Here is a 26,949-nt window from a genome sequence, read left to right on the forward strand (position 1 = left end):
GGTCCATGCCAACCTAAAGGTCCCTTTCCGATTACTGTATAAAATAATAGATCGAGGTCATTTTCTGAATTTTATTATAGTAAAACAACAAAAGCTGGTCTTAAACTACAAGTTACATGGCTATGTTATTCTCAAAAATCTGATTTTGTGTATTGTGAACCATGTTGGTTATTTGGAGATCACCCTAGTGCAGATTTAAAAAAATCTTGGATAAACAGCATATCTGACAGGAAAAATTTATCTAATAAAATTAAAAGACATGAAGCTTCCTCTGTTCACATTTCTGCTTGTATAACATACAATCTTTGGTGCACAAATAAAACAATTGATGCTGATTTAGTTACTAGTATAACTAAAGAAAAAAATTTCTGGAGACAAGTTTTGAAATGCATTATTCATGTTACATTAGTATTAAGCAGTTGCAGCATGGCATTCAGAGGTCACTGAGAAAATCTGAATGATAAAAATATAAAAAGTGGAATTTTTTTGTCTATAATTGAGCTTCTATCAAACTATGATCCCATATTAAAGTAATTAATTTCAAAATGTAATTACTGGTCAATATATTTGAATCCAACTATTCAAAATGAAATTATTTGTCTTTTATCTGAGAAAGTCAAAAATGTTATTATTGATGAAATAAAGTCTGCATCATTTTTCTCCGTAATCATGGACACTACCCAGGATGTCACAAAAACTGATCAGATGAGTCAAATATTTCGTAATGTTACTGTGAAAACAGAAAATGATATACTATCAGAAATCATTATAAATCAGTGATTTTTGGGATTTTATAGTATAAAAGATCAATCAGCTAGCAAAATTAAAAGTGACAGTATTTACTGTATAGAATCCAAAGGGTTAGATTTACAGAACTGCCGAGGTCAAGGATATGATGGTGCCGCAACAATGAGCGGGGCATATAGCGGTGTGCAATCAAGAATATTACAAAAAGTTCCAAATGCCTACTATGTTCATTGCACGGCGCATAACTTAAACTTAGTAATTAATGATGCTGTGAAAAAAGTAGCTGACGTGTCTTTATTTTATGACATAATTAAAAATATTTACTCATTTTTTGCAGATAGTATTGTACGATGGAATCTATTGAATCAGAAACAGAATCTAGATGCAAATGATAGCACTAGCGCTATATCAGCAATTACTCTAAAGAAATTGTGTCCAACACGTTGGTCATCAAGATTTGATTGTTTACTAGCATTGTGCTATAGATTTACAGATGTCCTAAAAACATTAGCAAAAATAATATTAGTGTCTAAAAAAAAAAGACGAAATATGCCAGGCAATTGGCTTACAAAACAAAAAAAAAAAATGAAAACTTTAGAATTTGTTTTCCTTTTGGTATTAAATTACAAAATATTGGAATCGATTAATTTAACTTCAAAGTTACTGCAACAAAAAAATCTAGATCTGGGTCAGGCAATATGTCATTTAGAGGCATCTTTAAATTCTATGGTTTTGCTAAGAGATAATTATGAAGAAAGTAAAAGTTTTGCATTTTCTTTAGCAAGATCTTGGGGAGTAAATTTAAATTTTAGTAACAAACGCAATAGGAAAGTTAAATATTGCATAGTTTTAAAATTTTGCAACCAGAAACACTCTTCTTTTAGCGATAAAGCTCTGCAACAAGCGGCTGTAGAATTTCAAAACCGATACAATAAAGATAGTTCTGATGACTTTCCACAGCAGCTATTAAATTTAAGATCATCTTTAGGACAAGAAATTTCAAAAATGAATTAAATTCAGGACTTGTGCAACCTCATTTTAATTAAAAATACGTCATTATCTGCATTTGTTACAGACGTTATAACGGCATGTTTTATATTCTTGACCTTGCCGGTTACTGTGGCTGGTGCTGAAAGGAGTTTTTCAAAATTAAAACAAATTAAAATATATATAAGGAACACAATAGGCCAAGATTGACTTAGCGATTTGTCCATCTTAAGCATAGAAAACGGTGTAGCAAATTCTATCGATTTCAACAAAATTATAGATATTTTTTCGACTAAAAAGGCTAGGAGACAAAATTTTCATTGAAGTTTAAAATATTTGTTATAAAACTTTTTTGTGTATATAGACTAGATTTAACATATACAGTTGGTTACTTATTACAATGATTTGTTTTAAAATTACTCCAAAACAATTTTATATGTGTATTTTTTTCCTGCGGTGTGTTTATTTACGTTTCTGTATATTTTATTATGTATTTTTTTTTTTTTTTGTCTTTTATATCTGCATGTAATACATGTCATGTACATATTTATTATTGTTACTGAGGTTTTATGTTCATGCATATTTTAATTAAAATCTTATTTATAGATATTATTCATTTACTTAAGGCTTGAATTTTTGTTAATGTGAATAAAGATTGCTTACTACCTAGTTACCTTTATTTACTTCGTAGATATACAGTAAATTTTTTTCACCGATCATTTTGTATATATTTCTGTTAACCTTAATATGTAATTAGCTATTGGGTTTCATTTTACAATAATAAAAAATGGGATTTGATATAAATTCTATATTTATTTTTTAATACATCATTTATACAGTACCTTGAAAAATGTATTCATTATATTTATTACAGTGTCTACAGAGACAGAGGAGGAATTATGATGGTTTCAATTTTTTTTAATCTTCTCGTGTTCATATTTTTTACTCCTGTTTTTGCAATTTTCATTAATTAAGTAGGGGCCCGAACGTGTTCTTTGCTTCCTGGCCCAAAAAAGGGTAGCTACGCCACTGGTTTGAAGTATCAATGCAAACAACAAAGAACTACATGTAGAATATTCATTAAAAAAAAAAAAAAAAAAAAAAAGACTGCTTTTTGGATGCTTCTGGTTATAGAACATTCTTCCGGCTGAATGAAATTTAAAGATAAAGAGGAATCTAAATTAAAATAAATTAATCTAAATTAAAATAAATTAAAAAAAAGCAGACACATAAATCAATTCCAAAATGTCAGTGGTGCCATTATTAACTAATACAATCACTAGACAGTAGTTCTTTGCTACATAAAGATTCCCAGCTTGTCACTGTTGTTAAGTTTTTAGTGCATCAGTGACTTTGCCCATTTATGCCATTGGGTATTATGTCTATAGAAGGGCAGTTGCATCCCTGAGCGACCTTTAGAAATTCTTAGTCTATGATGGGACTCAAACCCAGACCTCTTCAAATGAGTGACTAGTGACTTTATCAATGATATTGATGAAGGTATATCAGGCTTAATGTCGAAGTTTGCAGATGACACGAAGGTTGGCAGGGTTGTTAATGACAGTAATGGCAGTGTGCTACTGCAACAGGATCTAGATAATTTGGGCAGATGGGCTAAGAAGTGGCAACTGAAGTTTAACCTTGACAAATGCAAAGTACTGCATATGGGTAGAAGTAACCCCAGAGAAACGTACCAACTGTGTGGTACTACACTTAAGGTGGTAGAAAATGAAAAAGACCTGGGAGTAATTGTGCAGTCAGATATGAAGTTTTCTGAGCAATGTAGACAGGCTGCTAGGGCAGGTCATGGGGTTTTGTCAATGATATATAGGAATTTTGCTAGCAGGGAAAAGGAGGTGATTGTCCCTCTGTATAAGGCAATGGTCAGGCCACGCCTTGAGTACTGCGTACAGGTCTGGAGGCCTCATTTTAGGAAGGATGTAGATTTGCTTGAGCGTGTACAGAGAAGAGCAACACGATTGGTGAGGGGAATGAAGGGATCCTCTTACCAAGAGAGGCTTAAGTTCTGCAAATTGCAGTGGCTGGAGACTAGGCACCTGCGCGGTGATCTGATTGAGGTCTATAAGGCCTTGAATGGGTTGAGCACGCTGAATTCTGATGGGATCCTCCCACTTGTTCAGAATACGAACCTACGGGGACATAAGTTCAAATTAAGAAAGGATAGATGTAGAATAGATGTGCGGAAATTTGCCTTTAGCCAGCGGGTGGTTAATTGCTGGAACAAACTTCCATCTGTCGTTGTGGAAGTTGATAGGTTAAATAAATTTAAGGAGGAACTGGACAGGCAATTGGAGGGTATGGTGTGATTTTTTTTTTTTTTTTTTTTGGCTGATGCTGCATAAGCTCCTACACTTGCTTTCTTGCATCAAGTGCCACTACTACTACTACTACTACTACTACTACTACTACTACTAGTGGCAGAACGACTATACCCTCATGGAGGACAGATTACCAGCATGTAATTCATAATCATACATGTACTTTATTACTTCCTCTATTTCACAATCCTGTGATATATCATTTTCTAGTTAATATTAACTAGAAAATCCTGACATTTTACAAATTACAATGTCAATATAACTAAATTCAGAATCCATAGAGGAAGGGGACACAAACCTAGAGGCCAATCTAGAACAACCTAGCATCTTTGTTGCATAAAATTAAATTGTAGCCAAAATTTTTGTATTTTTCTATTGCTAAATTCTTTTAGAAAATGAGTATTAGTAATGCAAGGAAGGAATGAAGCTTATATACAGCACTAACTAAAAAAAAGAAAAATAAAATAATGAATTAAATAAAGTAACGAATGCCACCTTTCCTCACTTCATTTATGTTAATTTTTTCAAATGTTTATCCAAATCCTCTTCAAATTTAGATAAATTTACAAATTCAACAAAGATAGGTGGGAGTTTATATCAAAAGTTAATCACTCTTTAAATAAAGGAAAAATTACAGATATCTAGTCTACAGTTATCTGCATAATCTCAATTTATGCATTTCTGTGTATGTCATATGACTAAGTGTAAAAATTCTTACACCATTTAGCTTACTCGAAACTTTCAAGGCTTTGATCAGGTCATTGCGCAGATGCTTGGTTTCCAAACACTGTAGCTTACAAAACTAATATTTGAGGTGGAGCGTAACCACTGCTTTACACAATAGAATAGCCATCTATTTCTCTCTACTGGCAAAGTTCTCATATCTCATTAATGGAACCCCATGAATTATCCTAGAAGCCTGTCTATCCTGTTTGAAAAATGTCATTTCAGACTGTATAGTTACTCTCAAGTCCTTTTCGTTATCTGCAACCTTGAGTCTGGTGGTACCCAAGTGGTATATCACTCTACAATCACTGCTACCCAGATGCAACTCCTCACATTTTCTAGTGTTAAAACCACAACTGCCTGTCATTTCAGAGCACATCTAAATAATTTATCTAAGTATGGTTGAAGTGGTATACCCTCTAATTACTTTCATTAACTATCCTAACCACTTTTGTATCATTAAAAAAAAAAACCTGCATCAACATCATTAATCAATATCAGGAAAAAGTAAGGAGCCAAGGGCTAAACCCTGTGGGACCCCACTGATAACATCAGTCCATGAAGAGCAAGGCCATTTATAACTAGTCCATCTCTTAGTGCTTAACCATTCTTTTATTCACAGTAGTAACTCTACATTGCTTCAATTCATACAATAATCATTCATGTGAACTGAATATAAGCTTTACTGAAATTTAAGTATATGATGTCAAAGTTATTCCTACATCCAGTTCTCTATTGACAACCTTATAGTAGTTAATTAGATTAGTAAGCCATGATCTGCCCTTAACAAAGCCATGCTGTGATTCCCTTATAATTTCATTCCTGTCTAGATGAATTTGTATTGAATCCTGACTAACTACTCCACAATCTTTCTTGGAATCAAAGTCAGACTGAAAGGCCTATAGTAGCTCATTCCCTTAAGCCAGCATTGGGAGAGACATCTGCACTTCTCTAATCTACTCTACAGGAACTTTGCCTGAATCCAAGGATGCTCTCTTTATAACAGCTAAAGGTTGGCTTACCTCACTTGCTGCTTCCTTCAATATAACTGGATAGATCCCAAAGCTCCTGTGTGTCTTGTTCCCTTTTAATTGTAATAATTTCACTTCTAGTCACTTCTCAGTTATCATACAATTCCAAATTAGTATTATTCAGCCCACTGGCACCTTGAACTTTAAAAACTTCCCCACATGCGATAGTAAAATATTCATTCAGCTTATCAGCAACCTGTTCAGGATCATTGATACTGTTAAAAATGATATCAAGTGGCCCGACCAATATAATTAATTCCTTTTCTTTTAATTGTATATGCTAACATAAGCAAAGAATCCTTTGTTACTATCTTTACATTCTTAGCTAAGATGACTAACTTCCTAAGTAACTAGAGAATAATTTATAGTTAGCATTAGCAAGGGCACATGATGCAAGAAAGCAAGCTTATATAGCATCAGCTAAAAAACCCCCAAAAAAACCCCTTATTTCACCGATACCCTCGCTCCAAATGTTTGTCAAGTTCTACCTTGAATCTATTTAAGCTATCAACTTCTACAACGATAGATGGAAGTTTGTTCCAGCAATCAACCACCCACTGGCTAAAGGCAAACTTCCGAACATCTATCCTACAACCATCTTTCCTCAATTTGAATTTATGCCCTGAGAGGGCATAAATTCAAATTGAGGAAATCTCAGGTGATTATTCTGAGGAAGAGGAAGTTACTGTAGGATTCAGAATCCACTGATATAATTTATAATCATCTCATGAATTTTTCTTCATTGCTATTAACGTTATCAGTTCTTTTGTCATACATTTTGGTTTATATCCTGAAGAATACCTTTTTGTTGGCAAAAAAAAAAAAAAAAAAAAAGTTTAGCACCTTCCAGAAATATTTCCCCATCTACCATTCATATTTGTTTAAGTTACCATTTGGTCCCACTGAAAAGAACTTAAATGAAGTTTAAGACCATTGTAATCCGCCCCCCCCTTGAGAAACCTTTCCTCTTTTCTTTTATAGTAGTTATTTCTTTAAACAGATCCCATATTAATACCCAATGATCACTATTTGCCAGTGGTTCCTTTATTTGAAGCTGCTTAATATCTGATGGATCCTTGCTGATAACCAAGTCAAGAATATTTCTTTCTCTTGTGGCATCTTTAACATATTGCCGTGCGAAGTATGTCATCCAGCGAATCCAGAAATGCTTGACTATTCGTTGGATGATCAACCCACAAGTTTCAATTAATCTCTGGAAAATTAGTTTCCCCACAAAAAAACATTCTGTTTTGCTGGTCCACTCTATTTGTCTGTAAAGATGTTCATTTTATGAGGTGTGGCAATAAAGTTCCTGGACTGGTGCAATAAAAAGAACACAAAGTGAAGGAGCTCAGAAATGGTTTTATATTTATTTTCAAAGTAATCACCATCTGATTGAATGCAATAATTACACTATTCTTATAGTTTCTGAAAAGAGTCAGAGAAGGTGTCTAAGAAGATGATGTTCAGTATGGCAGTTATGTTTTTATTTATGTCCTCAGCATCCCAAAATCTCTTCCCTTTGAAGGCAGTTTTCACCTTGGGAAAGAGAGAGGTCTGCTGGTGCTAAATAGGCAGAATAGGATGGATAGCTAATCTGTACAATAACATATTTCATCAGAAATATCTTCACAGTGAGTGCAGAATGGGCAGGGGACATTGTCATCAACAAGAACTAACTGCCTTTCTCTTGAAATTGTGGTCTCAATTGTGGATACATACAAATTAACACGTGACACGGACGCCTATGATAGATACAAGTTGATCTGTAACCAAGTTACAAAGGAGGTTAGGCAGGCGAAGGCAGATTACGAGAGATCCTTGGCAAGGGATGCGAAGAAAAACAGCAAAGAGTTCTTTACTTATGTAAACTCTAGAAGGAAGGGGATGAATCAGATTGGTCCACTTGAGATCGATGGGTCAACTGTTGATGACCCTGCTCGGGTAGCTAACAAACTAAATGAATATTTTGCATCTACATTCACACATGAGGAGTTATTCAGCGAGGGGAATGCCAGAGGTGTATTCAATTCTAGCAGTAAGCTAGAGAATCTTGTAATAACTGAGAGCAAAGTGGAGGAGAAATTGTTGAAGATAAACACAAGAAAGGCACCTGGGGTGGATGGGATCTATCCAGTTATATTAAAGGAGGCAGCAAAGGAGGTAAGCAAACCCTTAGCCATAATTATGAGAGCTTCCTTGGACTCAGGGGAGGTACCCATTGACTGGAGATGTGCAAATGTGACCCCAATTCACAAAGGGGGATCAAAGGCTGACACAAGTAATTATAGACCTGTGAGTTTAACTTCTGTTCCCGGAAAATTAATGGAGGCACTGGTGAAAGAAGCACTGCAGGATCATCTAGACAAGACTTCAGTTATAGCTAGGACACAGCATGGTTTTGTTAAGGGGAAGTCTTGCCTGACCAATTTGATTGGATACTATGATGCAGTCACAAAAGAACTGGATGCAGGGAATAACTTTGATATTATATACTTGGATCTTAGAAAGGCTTTTGATACTGTTGCACATGGAAGACTGCTGCACAAATTGGAGCAGTGTGGCATTGGAGGCAAGTTGCTGCTATGGATAAAGGGGTGGTTGAGGGGGAGAAGACAGAGAGTGGTAATCAATGGACACTGCTCATCGTGGACTAATGTTATTAGTGGAGTCCCTCAGGGTTCAGTATTGGGGCCTTTATTGTTTTCTGTATTTATAAATGATATTGATGATGGTATATCAGGCTTAATGTCCAAGTTTGCAGACGATACGAAGGTTGGCAGGGTTGTCAAGGACACTACTGACACTATGCTGCTGCAACAGGATTTGGAAAGGTTGAGCAGATGGGCTTCGAGGTGGCAAATGAAGTTTAACATTGACAAATGTAAAGTACTACATATGGGAAACAGCAACCCCAGAGCAGCGTATCAACTCTGTGGTACTACACTGACAGTGGTAGAGAATGAAAGGGACCTGGGGGTGGTGGTGCAGGCAGATATGAAGTTCTCTGAGCAGTGCAGACGAGCTGCAAGAGTAGCTCATGGTGTATTGTCAATGATATATAGGAATTTTTCTAGCAGGGATAAGGAGGTGATTATTCCCTTGTATAAGGCAATGGTCAGGCCACACCTAGAGTACTGTATACAGGCCTGGAGGCCTCATTTCAGGAAGGATGTAGAGCTGCTGGAAAGAGTACAGAGAAGGGCAACTAGATTGGTGAATGGGACAAAGGGGTTCTCTTACGAAGAAAGGCTTAAGTTTTGCAAATTACAGTGTCTGGAAACTAGGCACCAGCGGGGTGATCTGATAGAGGTGTACAAAGCCTTGAATGGTTTGAGCATGCTCAATGCTGATGGGATTCTTCCTCTAGCTCAGAAAAATCACCTGAGGGGGCATAAATTCAAATTGAGGAAAGACAGATGTAGGATAGATGTGCGGAAATTTGCCTTTAGCCAGCGGGTGGTTGGTGGGTGGAACAGACTTCCATCCCTTGTCGTGGAAGTTGATAGCCTAAATAAGTTTAAGGCTCAGCTGGACAGGTATTTCGAACGAACAGAGGGGTGAAGTGGAAGTGGTTATTTTTATTTATTTATGTTACTTTTTTTTTTTTTTTTTTTTTTTGGCTGATGCTGCATAAGCTTGCTTTCTTGCATCAAATGCCTCTACTAATGCTAATGCTAATGCAATTAGGAAATGTGTTTCAATAGTCTTTGGAGGATCTGTATGTAGAAGAAAGCATTGACTCTCTCTTCTTCAAGTACAAATTCCATGTAAATTGCACTCTGTTTGTTGAAAAACAAAATCAGCATAGTCTTGATTCTGTGTGACATCATCTTGATAAATGAAATCTTTTGGACCTTGGTGGTGATTTTGAAGTCCACTTCATGCTCTGATGCTTTGTCTCTGGGTTATACTGACGCACCAAACTGGTTGCACCTAACGCTGATCTAACATGAGTAATTACAGACCTGTTCGCTTGACTTAGGCTCCGGGGAAAATAATGGAATCATTGTTTGAAGAAGTAATGCAGAATCATCTACAGAAGAATGAAGTAATACTATAGTCACAGGATGGCTATGTGATAGTCTGAAAAATCTGATGGCTACTATGATGCAGTAACAAAGGAACTATATACAAAAACTAATTCTGACATTGGATTTTAGAAAGCTTTTGATACTCTTGCACATAAAAGATTGCTGTCTAATTAGAGCAGTATGGCATTAAGGAAAAATTACTGCTATGGATGGTTGAGTGGGTGAAGACAGATTAGTTATCAACAGCCATGCTCTTTGTGGGCTAAAGTTATTAGTGGAGTCTGCCAGGGTTCATTGGTGTGCCTATTATTGCTTTACCATATTTATTAATGAAAGTATATGAGACTTAATGTCTAAGTTTGCAGATGATTCAAAGGTTGGTAGAATTGTTAATGACAGTAATTCATTACATGATAATAGAAGACTGACCATTCATTCTACAGACAATCTCCAAAATAAAGATGAACATATTCTGAATATGTTCTCATCCTACGAACGAGAGCCATATGTAGTCTCAAAAATTTTGATACCTGATCAAAAGCAGTTGCAACATGTATTGGGACATCTTGGCATGTTGGGTTGATCCACAACATTTTATAGCACTCTCAGATGATGAGATTTGGGTCCACTATTTCCAACAAGAGTGTAAATTCAGCCTTGGACTAAAGTCTAAGGCTGAATTTACAGTCTAAGCAATGAAAGTCATCTTGAACACTTAATCCAAAGAAGGCAAAGCATGTTCCTTCAGCTGACAAGGTGACAGCATCCTCAGAGTTTCTGTTAGTGGATTATTAGAAAAGGGCTATTTTTTTTTTTTTTTTTTTTTTTACTTCTGTGTGACATCATCAAGATTAAGTGTTGTGGAAAGCTAGCAAAGAGAGGGTACCTGTCATAGTATAATGTGACACACTGATCAATAGTCACAATGTGATTATTATTTTATTTTTTTGTGCATCAAATTGGCTGAAAACTCGGCAACTCTGGCTATAGTGTGCAATGCATATGATGAAAAATTTCACACTACTAACTACTGTTAGTAGTATTCCAATTCAATTATAATAAAATTTTGTCCAATGTCATACTTTTTTTATTATTATTATTATTATTTTTTTTTTTTATTAGTTGTTGGCGCATCAGCTTCTGTGGCCATAATGCACCTCCCAAAGTTTTTGCATTTTATTCTGATCCAAGCCCGAGGTGGGATTCGAACCCGCGACCTTTGGGTTGCCAGGCAGGCACTTTACCCACGCGGCTAGCCCGGTCAGCCCAATGTCATACTACTAACTATATTTGACATACTACTTCTGTCACTTTTTCCATTGTACAATTTGTCATGCTACCATTTGTAATTTTTTTTTTATACAGATGATGTTGGAACTACTGATATTACTGAACATATTTTTAAACGAAACACATTCAGTAATACCAGTAGTTCAATCATCATCTTTATATATATATATACTATATATTTTTATTTTTTAAAACTTAACAACTGGATAAATTGGAATTCCATATTCTTCTACATAATTTCAACATATATATATGGTGTGTGGTTTGTAAAATAAATAAAGTGTCTGTGAAAATGGAAATGAAAAGTACACACAGTGCCTGAACTAAGAGAAGTTTAAGGGATAGTCGAAAGTGGAAGTGAAGTAGTGGTTAAACAGGTGAAAGAATTTGAAAAACCTAGTACAAAAATGAACTGAGACTGGGGAGGCAAACAAAATACAAAAATATTTGCAAGAGGTCAAAAAAATTGCCCTCCCATATCTGAATACAGTGTTATTTACTTATTTCTTTGTTATTTATTATTTTTCATTTTTATTTTTGTACAATTTTAATTTATTTTATTTATTTTTTGGTATTTTGTTTGCCTCCTCAGTCACAGTTCATTTTTGTACTAGGTTTTTTAAATTCTTTCACCTGTTTAACCACTACTTCACTTCTACTTTCGACTATCCCTTAAACTTCTCTTAGTTCAGGCACCATGTGTACTTTTCATTTTCATAGACACTATTTATTTTACAAACCACACATTATTTATATCCTTTTTGCTTCCTTTACTACTGCACTGTGCGTTTTGGAGCATTAGACATACGATAACTTTTGTTATTTTCCCTTTTCTGCTTATTTTGCTTTTTAACAGTTTTATATTACTACTATATATATATTATTTTTATTATTTTTTTTTAAAACTAGCTACTGGTTTTCAAATTGGATACTAGTAATATGAAAATGATATTTAAAAATTTTTTCAAAATGTTGAAAAAATAATTGACCTATTTTTAAAAATGATTAAATTTTTGAGATTAAAACACTTCACGCACACCCACTCAAGTTTCAAAACAAATACACCCACTCAAGAGTTATATGAATTTACATCCCCTCAATTGCAAGCTATAAAGAGAAAATATGCCCTCAGCAAGAACACCCCTTTACATCCACAATTATTCTTGCTGTCCTCCTATTCAGTCTTTCAAGGAAGACTATATCTTTCTTGAAATGAATTACAGAATACAATTCATGATAAGTTTCCAATTCAATTAAAACGTGTCAAACTTTTATGTGCTACACCAATATCCAAAATAACTGTCAGCATAGTGTATAGTGTATTACAATAAATAAAATAATCACATATCTCAAAAGGCTAGGTATACTACTTATTTGCAATACAACAGTAGGTGAATATTAATATATTAATACTTTAATTGCACAGTACAAGATGTATTTAAGCTAATGTAGCAAGATGTTCTGAGGGCAAAAGCATTTCAAATGAGCAGATAGCAAATGCCAGGGAAGCGAGCTTAAATAACTTTAAGGGGTGTGTCAGGATAGTTAACTATACAAGAACACTAAGTCTTAATTGTTACAGTAATGTCAGAAGTGTTTTCAATAAAATGAGTGAATTCTAACTAGTGGTTAGGACAAGTTACACTGACATAATAGAGTTTACAGAAACGTGGTGCCACCTGGAGATAAGGGATGATGAGTTTCAGTACAGCATGTATGATGTATTTAGGAAGGTCAGGGAAGATAGAAGAGGCAGTGGGATCATGCTTCTTATCAAAAGTAGCCTGAGCGTGATGAAAGCTTTCCCGGGTTCAGATATTTTGCATGCTAGTGTAGAATCTGTATGGTGTGAAATAGTTGGAAGCAAAGGTATAATGAGAGTGGAAGTAATCTACAGGCCTGGTGATTGTAAATATTATGATGAGAGCCTCTATATGCAAATGGAATGGGCAAGTAAGCGCAAATGTTTTATTATGGGTGATTTCAATTTGCCTCTAATTGATTGAAGCAAATGGGAAGGAAACTTCACATGGGGGACAAAACTTTTAAATCAATTAGATGACTTTATTTGCATCAACATATCATGGAAAGTACTAGGGAAAAGAATACTCTAGACCTCACCATCACCCATGAACCAGATGACATAATAGGGCTGACAGTACAGGAACCAGTAGGAGGAAGTGATCACGGAGTTCTATGATGGACGATGAAGAGAGAGAGAGAGAGAGAGGTAGCAGTAGTTAAAGGCAAAGGAATGGGTTATAATTTCAGGAAAGGAAATTACAATGCCTTAAGGTGCTACATGGCCTCTATTAACTGGGTAGATATCTCACAGAGAGCAAATACAATTGAATTGTGGAATACTTTTAAAACATTAATCACAGAAGACTTGAATGCTTATATACCATTAAAAAAATACTCCACGAGGAGGATTCCAAGTTGGATAAATAATGAAGTTTCCAAATTATTTGAGCAGAAAAAGATGGCATGAAAAATTTACAGAGCAATAAAAAGTACTGAAGCCTATACAGCTACAAATTGATCTGTAATAATTTACACTGAAAAGTAGGCTGGCAAAGGCAGATTATGAGAAATTGCTGGCAAAGAGGGATGATAAGGAATTCTTCACATATATAAATTCAAAGAAGAGAAGGACAAACCAGGTCGAACCCTTATGTAATGGACATGAGATAGTATTAGATATCCCAGCTGAAGTTGCAGTTGAACTCAACGGTTACTTTGCATAGATATTTACAACAGAAAAACCCTTCACGTCAATGAGAAATTCTGAGAGTGAAGTTGAAAAAATGTAATTAATGATGTTCAAATTTCACATGTTTATTTAATGAAAAGTTTTGAGCCTACAGACAGTAAGGCTCCTGGGGTTGATAGCATTTACCCTATAGTCTTAAGGGAGGCAGCCAGTGAGTACATTTAACCATTGAGGCTAATTATGCGAGCATCACTGGATTCCGTTGGACTGTAAAAGTGGCAATATATCTCCAATACATAAGGGCGGTTCTAAGAGTGAAGTGGGAAATTACCGGCAGGTTAGTCTAATTTCAGTAGTAGGGAAAATCACGGAGATTATGATCAAGGATGCAATTCAGGATCACTTAGATAGTAATAGAATTCTGAAGGATACTCAGCATGGTTTTGTAAAGGGAAAATCATGTTTAACTAATCTGGTTAGCTATTTTGACAGGGTCACTCAAGAGCTCGATATAGGGAATAATTTTGATGTCGTTTATTTGGATTTCAGCAAAGCATTTGACTCAGTTTCGCATGAGCAGTTACTTATAAGCTGGAACAGATTGGAATCACAGGGAAAATCCTTAGATGGATAGCAGGGTGGCTTCAGGGCAGGAGGCAGAGAGTTGTGATAAATGGTTATTCCTCACATTGGGTTGATGTAACAAGTGGGGTTCCCCAAGGATCAGTATTAGGACCATTGTTTTTGATTTTCATAAATGACATTGATGAAGGGATAGAGGGCGTGATGTCTAAATTTGCAGATGATGTAGTAGTAGTAGTGGCATGTGATGCAAGAAAGCAAGTGTATGAGCTTATGCAGCATCAGCCAAAAAAAAAAAAAAAAAAAAAAAAATCACACCATTCCCTCCAAATGCCTGTCCAGTTCCTCCTTAAATTTATTCAACCTATCAACTTCCACAACGACAGATGGAAGTTTGTTCCAGCAATTAACCACCCACTGGCTAAAGACAAATTTCCGCACATCTATTCTACATCTGTCCTTTCTTAATTTGAATTTATGTCCCCTTAGGTTCGTAATCTGAAAGTGGAACGGATTCCATCAGAATTCAGCGTGCTCAACCCATTCAAGCCCTTATACACCTCAATCAGATCACTGTGCAGGTGCCTAGTCTCCAGCCACTGCAATTTGCAGAACTTAAACCTCTCCTGGTAAGGGGATCCCTTCATTCCCCTCACCAATCTTGTTGCCCTTCTCTGTACAGGCTCAAGCAATTCGACATCCTTCCTAAAATGAGGCCTCCAGACCTGTACACAGTACTGAAGGCATGGCCTGACCATTCCCTTATACAGAGGGACAATCACCTCCTTTTCCCTGCTAGAAAAATTCCTATATATCATTGACAAAACCCCATGACCTTCCATGGCAGCCTGTCTGCATTGCTCAGAAAACTTCATATCTGACTGCACAATTACTCCCAGGTCTTTTTCATTTTCTACCACCTTCAGTGTAGTACCGCACAGTTGGTATGTTTTTCTGGGGTTACTTCTACCCATAAGCAGTACTTTGCATTTGTCAAGGTTAAACTTCAGTTGCCACTTCTTAGCCCATCTGCCCAAATTATGTAGATCCTGTTGCAGTAGCACACTGCCATTACTGTCATTAACAACCCTGCTAACCTTTGTATCATCTGCAAACTTCGACATTAAGTCTGATATACCTTCATCAATATCATTGTTAAATATACTAAACAACAGTGAACCCAACACCGAACCTTGTGGGACTCCACTAATAACATTAGTCCACAAAGAGCAGCACCCATTGATTACCACCCTCTGTCTTCTCCCACTTAACCATCCTTTTATCCATTGTAGCAACTTACCCTTAATACCACATTCTGCTCCAATTTGTACAATAGTCTTCCATGCACAAGTGTCAAAAGCTTTCCTGAAATCCAAATATATGATATCAAAATTATTTTTTGCATCCAGTTCCTTTGTAACAACATCATAATATCCTATCAAATTTGTCAGACAAGACTCTCCCTTAACAAACCCATGCTGTGTCTGAATTATTGCTGCAGTCTTGTCTAGATGATCCTGCAATGCATCTTTAACTAGTGACTCCATTATTTTACCCGGAACAGAAGTTAAACTAACTGGTCTGTAATTACTCGTGTCACCCTTCGATCCCCTTTTGTGAATTGGGGATACATTTGCATTTGTATGCTCACAAGGATGCTCACAAAATTATGGCTAAGGGTTTGCTTAGTTGCTTTGCCGCCTCCTTTAATATAACTGGACAGATCCCATCCACCCTAGGTGCTTTTCTTATGTTTAACTTCAACAATTTCTCCTCCACTTTGCTCTCAGTTATTACGAAATCATTAAGTATCCTGCTACAATTTGATAACCTTCTGCCATTTTGAAACCTTAATAATTCCTCAAGTGTGAATGTAGATGCAAAATACTCATTCAGTTTGTTTGCTATCTGAGCAGGATCATCAACAATCAAACCATCGATGTCAAGTGGACCAATCAGATTCATCCCCTTCCTTTTAGAGTTTCTATAAGTAAAGAAATCCTTGCTGTTTTTCTTAGCATCTTTTGCCACGGATTTCTCGTAATCTGCCTTCGCCTGCCTAACCTCCTTTGTGACCTGATTACAGACTAGCTTATATCTGCCATAGGCTTCTGAGTCGCTTGATAATTTATATGCATCCCATGCATTTTTCTTCTCTGTTACGAGTCTCATTAGTTCATTAGATAACCATTTAGTTCTAAACTTTGAACAATATTTCTTAATAGGTATGAAACTTTTAGTAGCATCCACGATTAATTCCTTGAATGCTTCCCACTTAGAATTTACTGTTGGTAGCATCGTCAGTTGATCCCACTGTACAGAATTTAAAAACTTTCTGAGACCACAATACTCACCTTTACGGAAGCAAAAACCCTTTCCTTTGCCCCTGATGGTAATTAAATCTTTAAGTAAATCCCAGGTCAGTACACTGTGATCACTGCCACCTAGTGGTTCCTTTATCTGCAAATTCTTAATACACAAATGATCACTGCTGATAACCAGATCAAGAGTATTACTCTCTCTGGTTGGCTCTCATTTGTGCTGCTGCAGAAAACAATCATCCAATAAATCCACAAAAGTCTGACTAGTGACCAACCCACAAGTTCAAGTCAATATCTGGAAAGTTAAAATCCCCCATTATAAGACATTCTGATTTACTACCCCACTCTATTTCTCTGCACAATTGTTCATTGTACTTCATTCGAGTCATTAGGCCTATAACACACTCCTACTCTTATTTTTGCTTTCGCAGTGCTCATGTCACACCAAACTGACTCAACAGTGCACTGTTCATCTATATCATAGGCTCCCAAACTTTTTCGGGTCACCGCCCACTTTGCAAGACATAAATTTTGTAACGCTCCCCATTATAACAGTTTTCCACATTCAAGCTGTTTGATATTTTCTAAGTAAATAGCAACTAATGATACATTACTGCTTATGCCGTCAAATTATTGAAAAAGTAGTGGCCAATATGTGCTTCATCTTGAACACAGTTATTGCTATACCGATTTTGATGAAACATAGCCCATATGTAAAGATTGTAAAGTGTATGCTCGAATAACATTATGCACAGTTTCATACAATGATTTAAATATGAAAATTCGGAATACATATTAAGAGATTGTATTACATTAGTAAGAATCTTATTGTAATAATTAAAACACCATCAAATGTATTAGAAAATTATTTATTTCGAACTTACAAAGTAAAAATACAAAGAAAAAATAACAAATTAATGTGAAGGATGAGCCTGATGCATTTTTAAAAGTTTGTTAATATCGGGTAAAACTTTCGTTAAAAACAGTCGTAAATCGCCACGCTCAGTTATATGCAATCAGTTCCTTTTCGTAGATAGTAAATTTGATACAGCACTAAACCCACGCTCAGCCAAATAAGATGGAAATGCAATTAAAAATTTCTACACTATTTCCCATAATCCAGGGTACAGTGTCGGTATTGATTTCTGAAGCCAGAACTCTTGGTATCCACTTTTGATTTTATTTTTAGTTCTTCATTTGTTGTGAGTTCTATGAGTTCCTCTTCTAAATTTGATGATCCTGCTATGTTTACATGTGAGAAAGGATCTAGAACCCAATTTGGTATATTCATGTTTAGAATAACCTTGAATCACTCATTGAAATCAGCATGGAGAACCTCCAATTGTTGGCAGCATGTAAGTAAATCTTCCTGTTTGAGAGACACTGCTGATAAATTTGAAAAGTGGCTATATTCCCCTCGGCCTAGGTTCTGCTTGAACAGAATAAGTTTCTCCACAAAAGCGACAATAACGTTTTTTGTTTTAATTAAATTCCATTCATCACCTTGTAATTGTAGATTGACTTCATTAAATATTTTATAGAGGTCTGTCAAATAAGCGATGTCATTTTTGAATGTAATCAGGTTGGCCCGCAATCCATCGTCTCTGTTTTCTAGGAACTATAGTACTGAATCAAACAAATTGTAAAATCGATTCAGACAAATACCTTTTGAAAGCCAACGAACTTCTGTGTGAAGCAGCAAATGATTGAAATCTTCATCGTTTTCGCTACAAAGTTGGCTAAACAATCTGTCACTCAATGAATTGCTTCTAATCTTGTTGACTGCACTAATAACGTAATGGAGCGATGTATGCAGGCGTTTTTTTTATGTTTATCCTCAACAATCTCTCCTCCACTTTCCTCTCAGTTATTACAAAATCATCTAGCTCACTGCCAATGTCTACTTTACCTACGTCATTCTCCTTCCTGAATAACTCCTCATGCGTGAATGTAGAGGCAAAATACTCGTTTAGATTGTTAGCCACCTGAGCAGGATCCTCAACTGTTGAACCATCAATATCCAGTGGACCAATCTGATTCATCCCTTTCCTTCTTGAGTTTAAATAGGTAAAGAACTCTTTTCTGTTTTTCTTTGCATCCTTTGCCAAAGATTTTTCGTAGTCTGCCTTTGCCTGCCTAATCTCCTTTGTGACTTGGTTACAGACCAACTTATATCTATCATAGGCTTCCATGTCGCCCATTAATTTGTATGTATTCCATGCATTTTTCTTCTCTGCCACATGTCTCATTAGTTCATCTGACAACCATTTAGGCCTAAACCTTGAACGATATTTCTTAGTTGGTATGTAAAGCCTGGTAGCTTCCAAGATTAGTTCCTTGAATGCTTCCCATTTTGAGTTTGCTGTTGGTAACATCATCAGTTGGTCCCACTGTATAGAATTTAAATACTGTCTCAGACCATCATAGTCGCCTTTATGAAAACAAAAACCCTTCCCTTTACCTCTGATGGTAGTTACCTCCTTGAGTAAATCCCACTTCAACACACTGTGATCACTGCCACCTAGTGGTTCATTTATCTGCAGATTCTTAATGCATGAAGAATCACTACTGATAATCAGATCAAGAGTATTGCTCCCTCTTGTTGCCTCACGAACATGCTGATGTAGAAAACAATCATCCAATAAATCCACAAAAGCCTGGCTAGTGTGTGAGTGACCAACCCACAAATTCCAGTCAATATCTGGGAAATTAAAATCCCCCATTATAAGACTCTCTGATTTACTGGCCCACTCCATTTCCCTGTACATTATCTTATTATACTCATCAGAGTCATTTGGCCTATAGCACACTCCTACTCTCAATTTTGATTTCCCTATGCTTATGTCACACCAAACTGACTCGACACTGCCCTGTCCATCGATGTCGACTGGCTTCACTTCCTTGGATTTTATGTGTTTCTTAACTAATAGCATAACCCCTCCTCCCCTCCTGTCCTGTCTATCCTTTCTATACACATTGTATTCCCCAAATTCCAGTTCCGCATTCCTTATATCTGTGTGACACCACGTCTCTGATATCCCAACAATATCTGCCTTTGATGTTTTGAGCAATACCTCAAATTCATCAAATTTATTTACCAAACTCCTAGCATTGGTGTACACTCAAGTATGCATGCACCTGTTTCTATTCTTAGCTACCCTAACACAACCCATGTGTTTACTTGTACCGCAATGACTCCCAGCAGTCTCTGAAATATCCTGCATCTTGTTTTTCAGGCTTCTGCTCATTTCAATAGAAGCAGTGCAAGAATCACTTCCACCTCTGCCAGTGGCTACTGTTAATCTATTAGTCCTTGTATCCCCCCCAACTAGCAGTTTTCCGACCCACCTAACACTGCCTCGACAGCATCAGCAAAAATTCTTGCACTGCCTCGACAGCATCAGCAAAAATTCTTGCACCCTTTCTATTTAAGTGTATCCCATCCCTGTAGAAACAGTCTCTCCTGTTAACAAGTACAGACCAGGCTGAAAAAAATTCTACCCCTTGAGCCTTGCACAATCCCTCCAGGGCCGAATTGATCGACAAGGCTCTCATCATATACTCCCTCCTATCGTGTCTGGGCAGTATTGCAGACACTTTCAAATTCAACCCTAATTCACGGCTTTTTTTCAACAGTGACCTGTACTTGCTAAGTAATTCCGCCGGTCTCCTACTCTTAATATCATTAGTGCCAACGTGTACAACTATATCACCTTTTGTGCCCTTAAAAGATGATATCCGCTCTACAACGTCATCAACCTTTGCCCCTGGCAGACATACCCTGGTCCTATTCCATCTATCCCTTTTACAAAGCATGTTCCCCATTTCCCTGACAATAGAGTCACCAACAACTACTAGTTCCTGTGGGACCAGCGCATTCTGCCTAGGGGGCTGCCTCTGTGTTGCATGATGACCAAGTGCAAGCTCTGGCGTTGTTGTGGGCAGCTGAGAGCTTGATGGGCCCCTCAATTTATTTCCTTCGAGGGCATCCACCCTGTCCTTCAAGCTCTCATAAAGGCCCATAACAATGCTGAGTTGTCGCCTGATTTCCTTGCACTCCTTACATCGTGCACACACAAAGACATCCCCCTTGGCAGTATCATGTCCCGTACCTGACTGCTCCGCAAACATCAAGCAAACAGTGCATTTTAAAAGACTGTGATTCAGAGGGCAACTGTTCCCCTCAGTTCTCCCCTGAGCCACAGCACTCCCATTAGCTTGAGCCTTTTGCTTTGCTGCTCTGGTCTGAGTCATGATTCAGATTTAATTCAATAAAATTTCAATTTCAGAACAAAATTAAATCCTTAAGTTATATCCCAAACAGTTATAACGCTATATTTATTTTTTCGGTATCGAGTGTTTTCTACGAGTTTTTCTACATGGTGCAGCATAAGCTTATGCTGCACCATGTGGCCATTATTACTAATACTAATCTATATATACACTAAAATATACAATGTTATAAATTAGGCTTCAAAATCAATCCAATATACTTCACTGTTTATATTATTAATAATGAACAAAAAAAAAAAAAAAAAATGTACCTTGTTCAGGTGGCAGGGATATATACATAGTAAGGCGTGGTCGAATAAGTCTGAAAATGGAATTAAATTCAATATATTATTCTGTTAAAGTCAGTGCAATCAAGTTGTCCAATGGGATAAGAACTTTTCCCAATATCAGTTTCACATATGAAAAACCAATTTAATACAGCATGCAGCAACTGAAAAATGAGACTGATATTATGAGACAAGTGCTGGTGCTGTCATCTACTAGAAGCAAACATGAAATGAAAGATTGATTGTTCCTAGAGCACTACAGTCAAGGTCAGTGGAAATTGCTGCTATTTCAGAACGTAGTGTGAGTGTGAGTAGAAGTTCAAACTGAACATCTCTCCTATGTGTGTTGTGCAGGGACAATCAAGAGCAAACATCACATTTTGTGTTCAACTGGGCAAAAGTGACAGAAATTTTTCAAATGATGATGCAAGTATATGGAGAGAAGCATTTGTCTCATGCACATGTATTTGAGTGGCATAAATGTTCTGCCCATGGAAGAGAATTACTGGAAGATGATGAATGTCTGGGCCCAGCAAAAACAGTTTGGATGCCAGAGTGAATTGAAAATGTGGGGGAAATCATACCAATGACCAATGTGCAATACTCTGAATGATTTCAGATGATCCATGCATTAATAAGGAAACAATTCAACAAATAATAATCTAGGTTTTGATGAAAATGAAGGTCTAGTAGTTTGTTCCACATTATTGTTACAGGTGACAAGAAGTGGTGTTTTTAGTATTGCTCTGCAATGAAACAAAGTGCAGAGTAGAAGGCAGAAAACTCTCCTAAAGCCAAAACAGTTTGTCAAGAAAGGTCAATAATGAAAACTATGCACATCACCTTCTATGATAGCAAGGGAATTGTGCACAAAGGGTGTGCCCAATGGTCAAAGTGTTACTGCTGCCTACTATCTAGATATGTTGAAATGTTTGTTGCAGAGAATCTATCGAGTGGAGCTTCAGTATGGAGAAGATGATAGTTGGTTCCTCCAACTATAATGCACCAAGCCACAAGGCTCTCATTGTTTGGGAGTTTTTAGCTAACAAAAAGTCTGCATACTGTTGCACATACCATATTCACCAGACTTAGTGCTGTGCGACTTCTTTTTGTTCCCGAAGTTTGAGGTACCACTGAAAGGCTGTTATTCTGATGACATCAGCACCACTCAAAGAGCTGTCATAAGAACATTGAATAGCATACCAGTCACCATGGCCTTCCACCAGTCATTTCATCATTTTGAATGAACCAAGGTTAGTTTATTCATAAATGGGATCATTAGTTTTTCTAGCATCAGTCTCATTTTCCATTTGCTGTGCTGTGTATGTATGCAGTTAAATGTAAGAAATATTACTGACTAACATGTACATGAAATACATTTAACTCTCATATAATTTTTAACTACATCATACTTTAATAAGAAAGAAAAAAAAAAAAAACATTCATGAATATGAAGAACGTATAGTATTAGTATTAAAATGGTGAGCAAAATACAAGGAATCAAAGTTCATGAAGCATCTGCCATAAAACACGCAAACATTAGATAAATAATAATAATGCAATAAAATAAAATGTCTCCTTAGTTTTACATTTTATCTACTTTTTCCCAATACAGTGCCAACATTTTTCAAAATTTCTTATAGATTTTTATTAATTGTTTTTATGTAGTCCATAATACCATCCAGTTGACAATGTTCCACTTCATTCATAAACATTCATATGCATTGAAGGCAGCGTGTATAATAATACATAAAATAAATAAAAAAAAAACAATTCTGAGTACTGTGTGGCATTTTTCTCTTGTGTTCAATGCAAGATGGATATGAAGTTTTCTGTCATTCTGTACTGCAGTTGCTAATAGATAATAATTTCCTTTGGAGTTCTGTTAGTAAGTCAAAAAAACACTGAAGAAAGTGCATGCACAGTAACATTTTTTCAAAAACAATCTGTTATGAGTAGCACTTGCTATTTTCCTTTCACAAAACAAAACTGGCCCATGATTTCTGATTTCTATTTCACTATTTTTCATAAGTTTTTAAACTGGTTTCCAATAGATAATTTTTCAAATTTTTTTAAATCAAACAACAGATTAAAAAAACAACAACATTGAGTAGTACATGACTTCTGTATTTTTGCATGTACTACTACTACTAGTAGTGGCATGTGATGCAAGAAAGCAAGTGTATGAGCTTATGCAGGATCAGCCAAAAAAAAAAAAAAAAAAAAAAAACCATTCCCTCCAAATGCCTGTCCAGTTCCTCCTTAAATTTATTCAACCTATCAACTTCCACAATGATAGATGGAAGTTTGTTCCAGCAATTAACCACCCGCTGGCTAAAGGCAAATTTCCACACATCCATTCTACATCTGTCCTTTCTTAATTTGAATTTATGTCCCCTTAGGTTCGTAATCTGAACAAGTGGAAAGGATTCCATCAGAATTCAGCGTGCTCAACCCATTCAAGCCCTTATACACACCTCAATCAGATCACTGCACAGGTGCCTAGTCTCCAGCCACTGCAATTTGCAGAACTTAAACCTCTCCTGATAAGGGGATCCCGTCATTCCCCTCACCAATCTTGTTGCCCTTCTCTCCCTACACGCTCAAGCAATTCGACATCCTTCCTAAAATGAGGCCTCCAGACCTGTACGCAGTACTCAAGGCGTGGCCTGACCATTGCCTTATATAGAGGGATAATCACCTCCTTTTCCCTGCTAGCAAAATTCCTATATATCATTGACAAAACCCTATGACCCGCCCTGGCAGCCTGTCTGCATTGCTCAGAAAACTTCATATCTGACTGCACAATTACTCCCAGGTCTTTTTCATTTTCTACCACCTTAAGTGTAGTACCATATAGTTGGTACGTTTCTCTGGGGTTACTTCTACCCATATGCAGTACTTTGCATTTGTCAAGGTTAAACTTCAGTTGTCACTTCTTAGCCCATCTGCCCAAATTATCTAGATCCTGTTGCAGTAGCACACTGCCATTAACCATCCTTTTATCCACTGTAGCAACTTACCCTTAATACCATTCTGCTCCAATTTGTACAATAGTCTTTCATGCACAACAGTGTCAAAAGCTTTCCTGAAATCCAAATATATGATATCAAAATTATTTTTTGCATCCAGTTCCTTTGTAACCACATCATAATATCCTATAAAATTTGTCAGACAAGACTTTCCCTTAACAAACCCATGCTGTGTCTGAATTATTGCTGCAGTCTTGTCTAGATGATCCTGCAATGCATCTTTAACCAGTGACTCCATCATTTTACCCGGAACAGAAGTTAAACTAACTGGTCTGTAATTACTCGTGTCACCCTTCGATCCCTCTTTGTGAATTGGGGACATTTGCACATCTCCAGTCCGTGGGAACCTCCCCGGAGTCCAAGGATGCTCTCATAATTATGGCTGAGGGTTTGCTTAGTTGCTTTGCCGCCTCCTTTAATATAACTGGATAGATCCCATCCACCCCAGGTGATTTTCTTATGTTTAACTTCAACAATTTCTCCTCCACTTTGCTCTCAGTTATTACGAAATCATTAAGTATCCTGCTACAATTTGATAACCTTCTGCCATTTTCAAACCTTGATAATTCCTCATGTGTGAATGTAGATTCAAAATACTCATTCAGTTTGTTTAAAGACTATAAATAGTTTTTATGATATTGGTGTAAATACGCCATAGAAAACTCTTAAATGAAAAAACTACGTTTGTAGTGTAAAAGGGCATCATTTTATCTGTATCTCATATTGTGCTCCTCTTTCACAAAGAGTTGCCATGTATTGCACTACCTCGAATAAGTAACACTCTTTTAGTGAAGCGTTACTTATTCGAGGTAGTGCAATACATGGCAACTCTTTGTGAAAGAGGAGCACAATATGAGATACAGATAAAATGATGCCCTTTTACACTACAAACGTAGTTTTTTCGTTTAAGAGTTTTCTATGGTGTATTTACACCAATATTATATTTTTGCCTATAACGGAGAACGGACATGAAGTTTTCTATTTATATGATTTTTGACAACTTACACTGCTGTCGCCAAAAAATAGTGGAGGTTGGCAACCACCATGGCAAATGTGTCATGTCCTGTTCACTTCTTAATGTTATCAAGCCATGATTGTATGTTTTGCCCCATGCTTATTTCTTCCTTCCATTCTTCCCTCAGTAAATAGCTGTGGAAGGCTAATTATTGAGCAGAAATAAATGAAAGCATACACACCATTAATGAAATACAGGAAAAGGATGATGCTGAGATAGATGGAAATTATAGTACTTTGCACAAAAGCATTAGTAAGTTCTTTCGTGCAAAGTACCAGCTAATGAATTTAGCAGATTTCACTGATATTTACAGATAAAATGTCCTTCATGTTGGTTCCTTTGTCTGTTAATAATGAATTTTGAGGAAGCATTCGAAGAGAGTGCACTGAACCATTAAAGTTATATATGAGGGCATCACTGGACTCTGCAGAGATTACTTCGAACATAATACATAAAAGCAGTTCTAAAAGTGAATTAGGTAACTACCAACTGGTCAGTCTGATTTCAATGGTAAGGAAAATCATGTGGACAATGATCAAGAGTTCAGTACAAGATTGTATAAAAAGAAATGGAATTCTGAATGAAACAGTGCATTTTTCTTAAGTGAAAATCATGTATAATCTTGACTTCTGGCACAAAACGCAAAAAAACTAATCTTGAAATGTTGCTGCAGTCATTCAAGCTTTCCAAATTACTGGAAGGGTTGTTCTGAGTAAACCGTTGAAGGCTCTGGATTCTCAGCATGAATTAGTAAAGCTTTCAATTTGTAATCACCTGCTGCATTTGATCCCAACAATAAAGTCAGATAATCCTTTGCAACTTTGAGCCAGGCATAGACTTTTCTTTAGTAATGTAGCTTTGTGATGGCATCCGTTTACAAAACATCTCAGTTTCATCAATGCTATTTGGTGAACAGCACTGATGAAATTAATCATCAATGCTGAATACCTATTTGGAACGGTGGCCTTCCTTTTCGATTATTTCAGCCAATTTGGTTGGAAAATCTTTCACAGAGTGGGTGTCCGCATTTGCAGCTTCCCCTTGCACTCTAATGTTATGTCAACCAACTCTTTTTCAGAAGCAGTAGAACCTTTGCTTGCATTAAATGTTTCATTTGCTGTCTCACTGTGTGGTTTCTTAGGAGTTTCAAAAACAGATGATGCTTTTGCAGCATTTGTTGCTTGATTTGGAGAATATTAATGGTTCGTGTCTGATTATTGATCTATGCAATAAAAACTTTTTCAATTAAGTTTAGTCTTCAGAGCAGTTTCCAGCATTCCCCACCTCCAACAACTCCATGCATGGTATTATTACTAGTACTAAATATTAGCTAGTACCACTACTAGTACAAATATTATTATTATTAGCCATATGGTGCAAAGAAGCCTCAGGCTTATACTGTATCAGCAAAAAAAAAAAAAAAAAAAATATTCCCGAGTTACCCTGTGAGAGAGAGAGTCAGAAGTAGAAAGGAATCACCAAGAAAGATAAGAATGATGATATCCAGTCAGGACCCTGGGTGTGCCAAGCCCATACTTACCAGATGTGAGCCCCTGGGTAACGCATTTGACTC

The 26,949-nt window shown here is 36.5% G+C and overlaps 1 protein-coding gene across 1 annotated transcript in view; it reads right to left on the bottom strand.

Annotated features, from left to right (window-relative positions):
- LOC150080467 (transcription factor CP2-like protein 1) overlaps positions 1 to 26,949 on the bottom strand; it is a 442,462-nt gene that overhangs the window by 64,171 nt on the left and 351,342 nt on the right. Inside the window, exon 16 of the mRNA XM_090380701.1 lies at positions 21,315 to 21,364. Within this exon, the coding sequence (XP_090236827.1) occupies positions 21,315 to 21,364 (50 nt within the window). The remainder of the gene's footprint in view (positions 1 to 21,314; positions 21,365 to 26,949) is intronic.

Source organism: Mastigoproctus giganteus, chromosome 9, assembly GCF_048544385.1.
Source record: "Mastigoproctus giganteus isolate SK-2022 chromosome 9, ASM4854438v1, whole genome shotgun sequence".
In the NCBI taxonomy this organism is placed as follows: Eukaryota; Metazoa; Arthropoda; class Arachnida; order Uropygi; family Thelyphonidae; genus Mastigoproctus; species Mastigoproctus giganteus.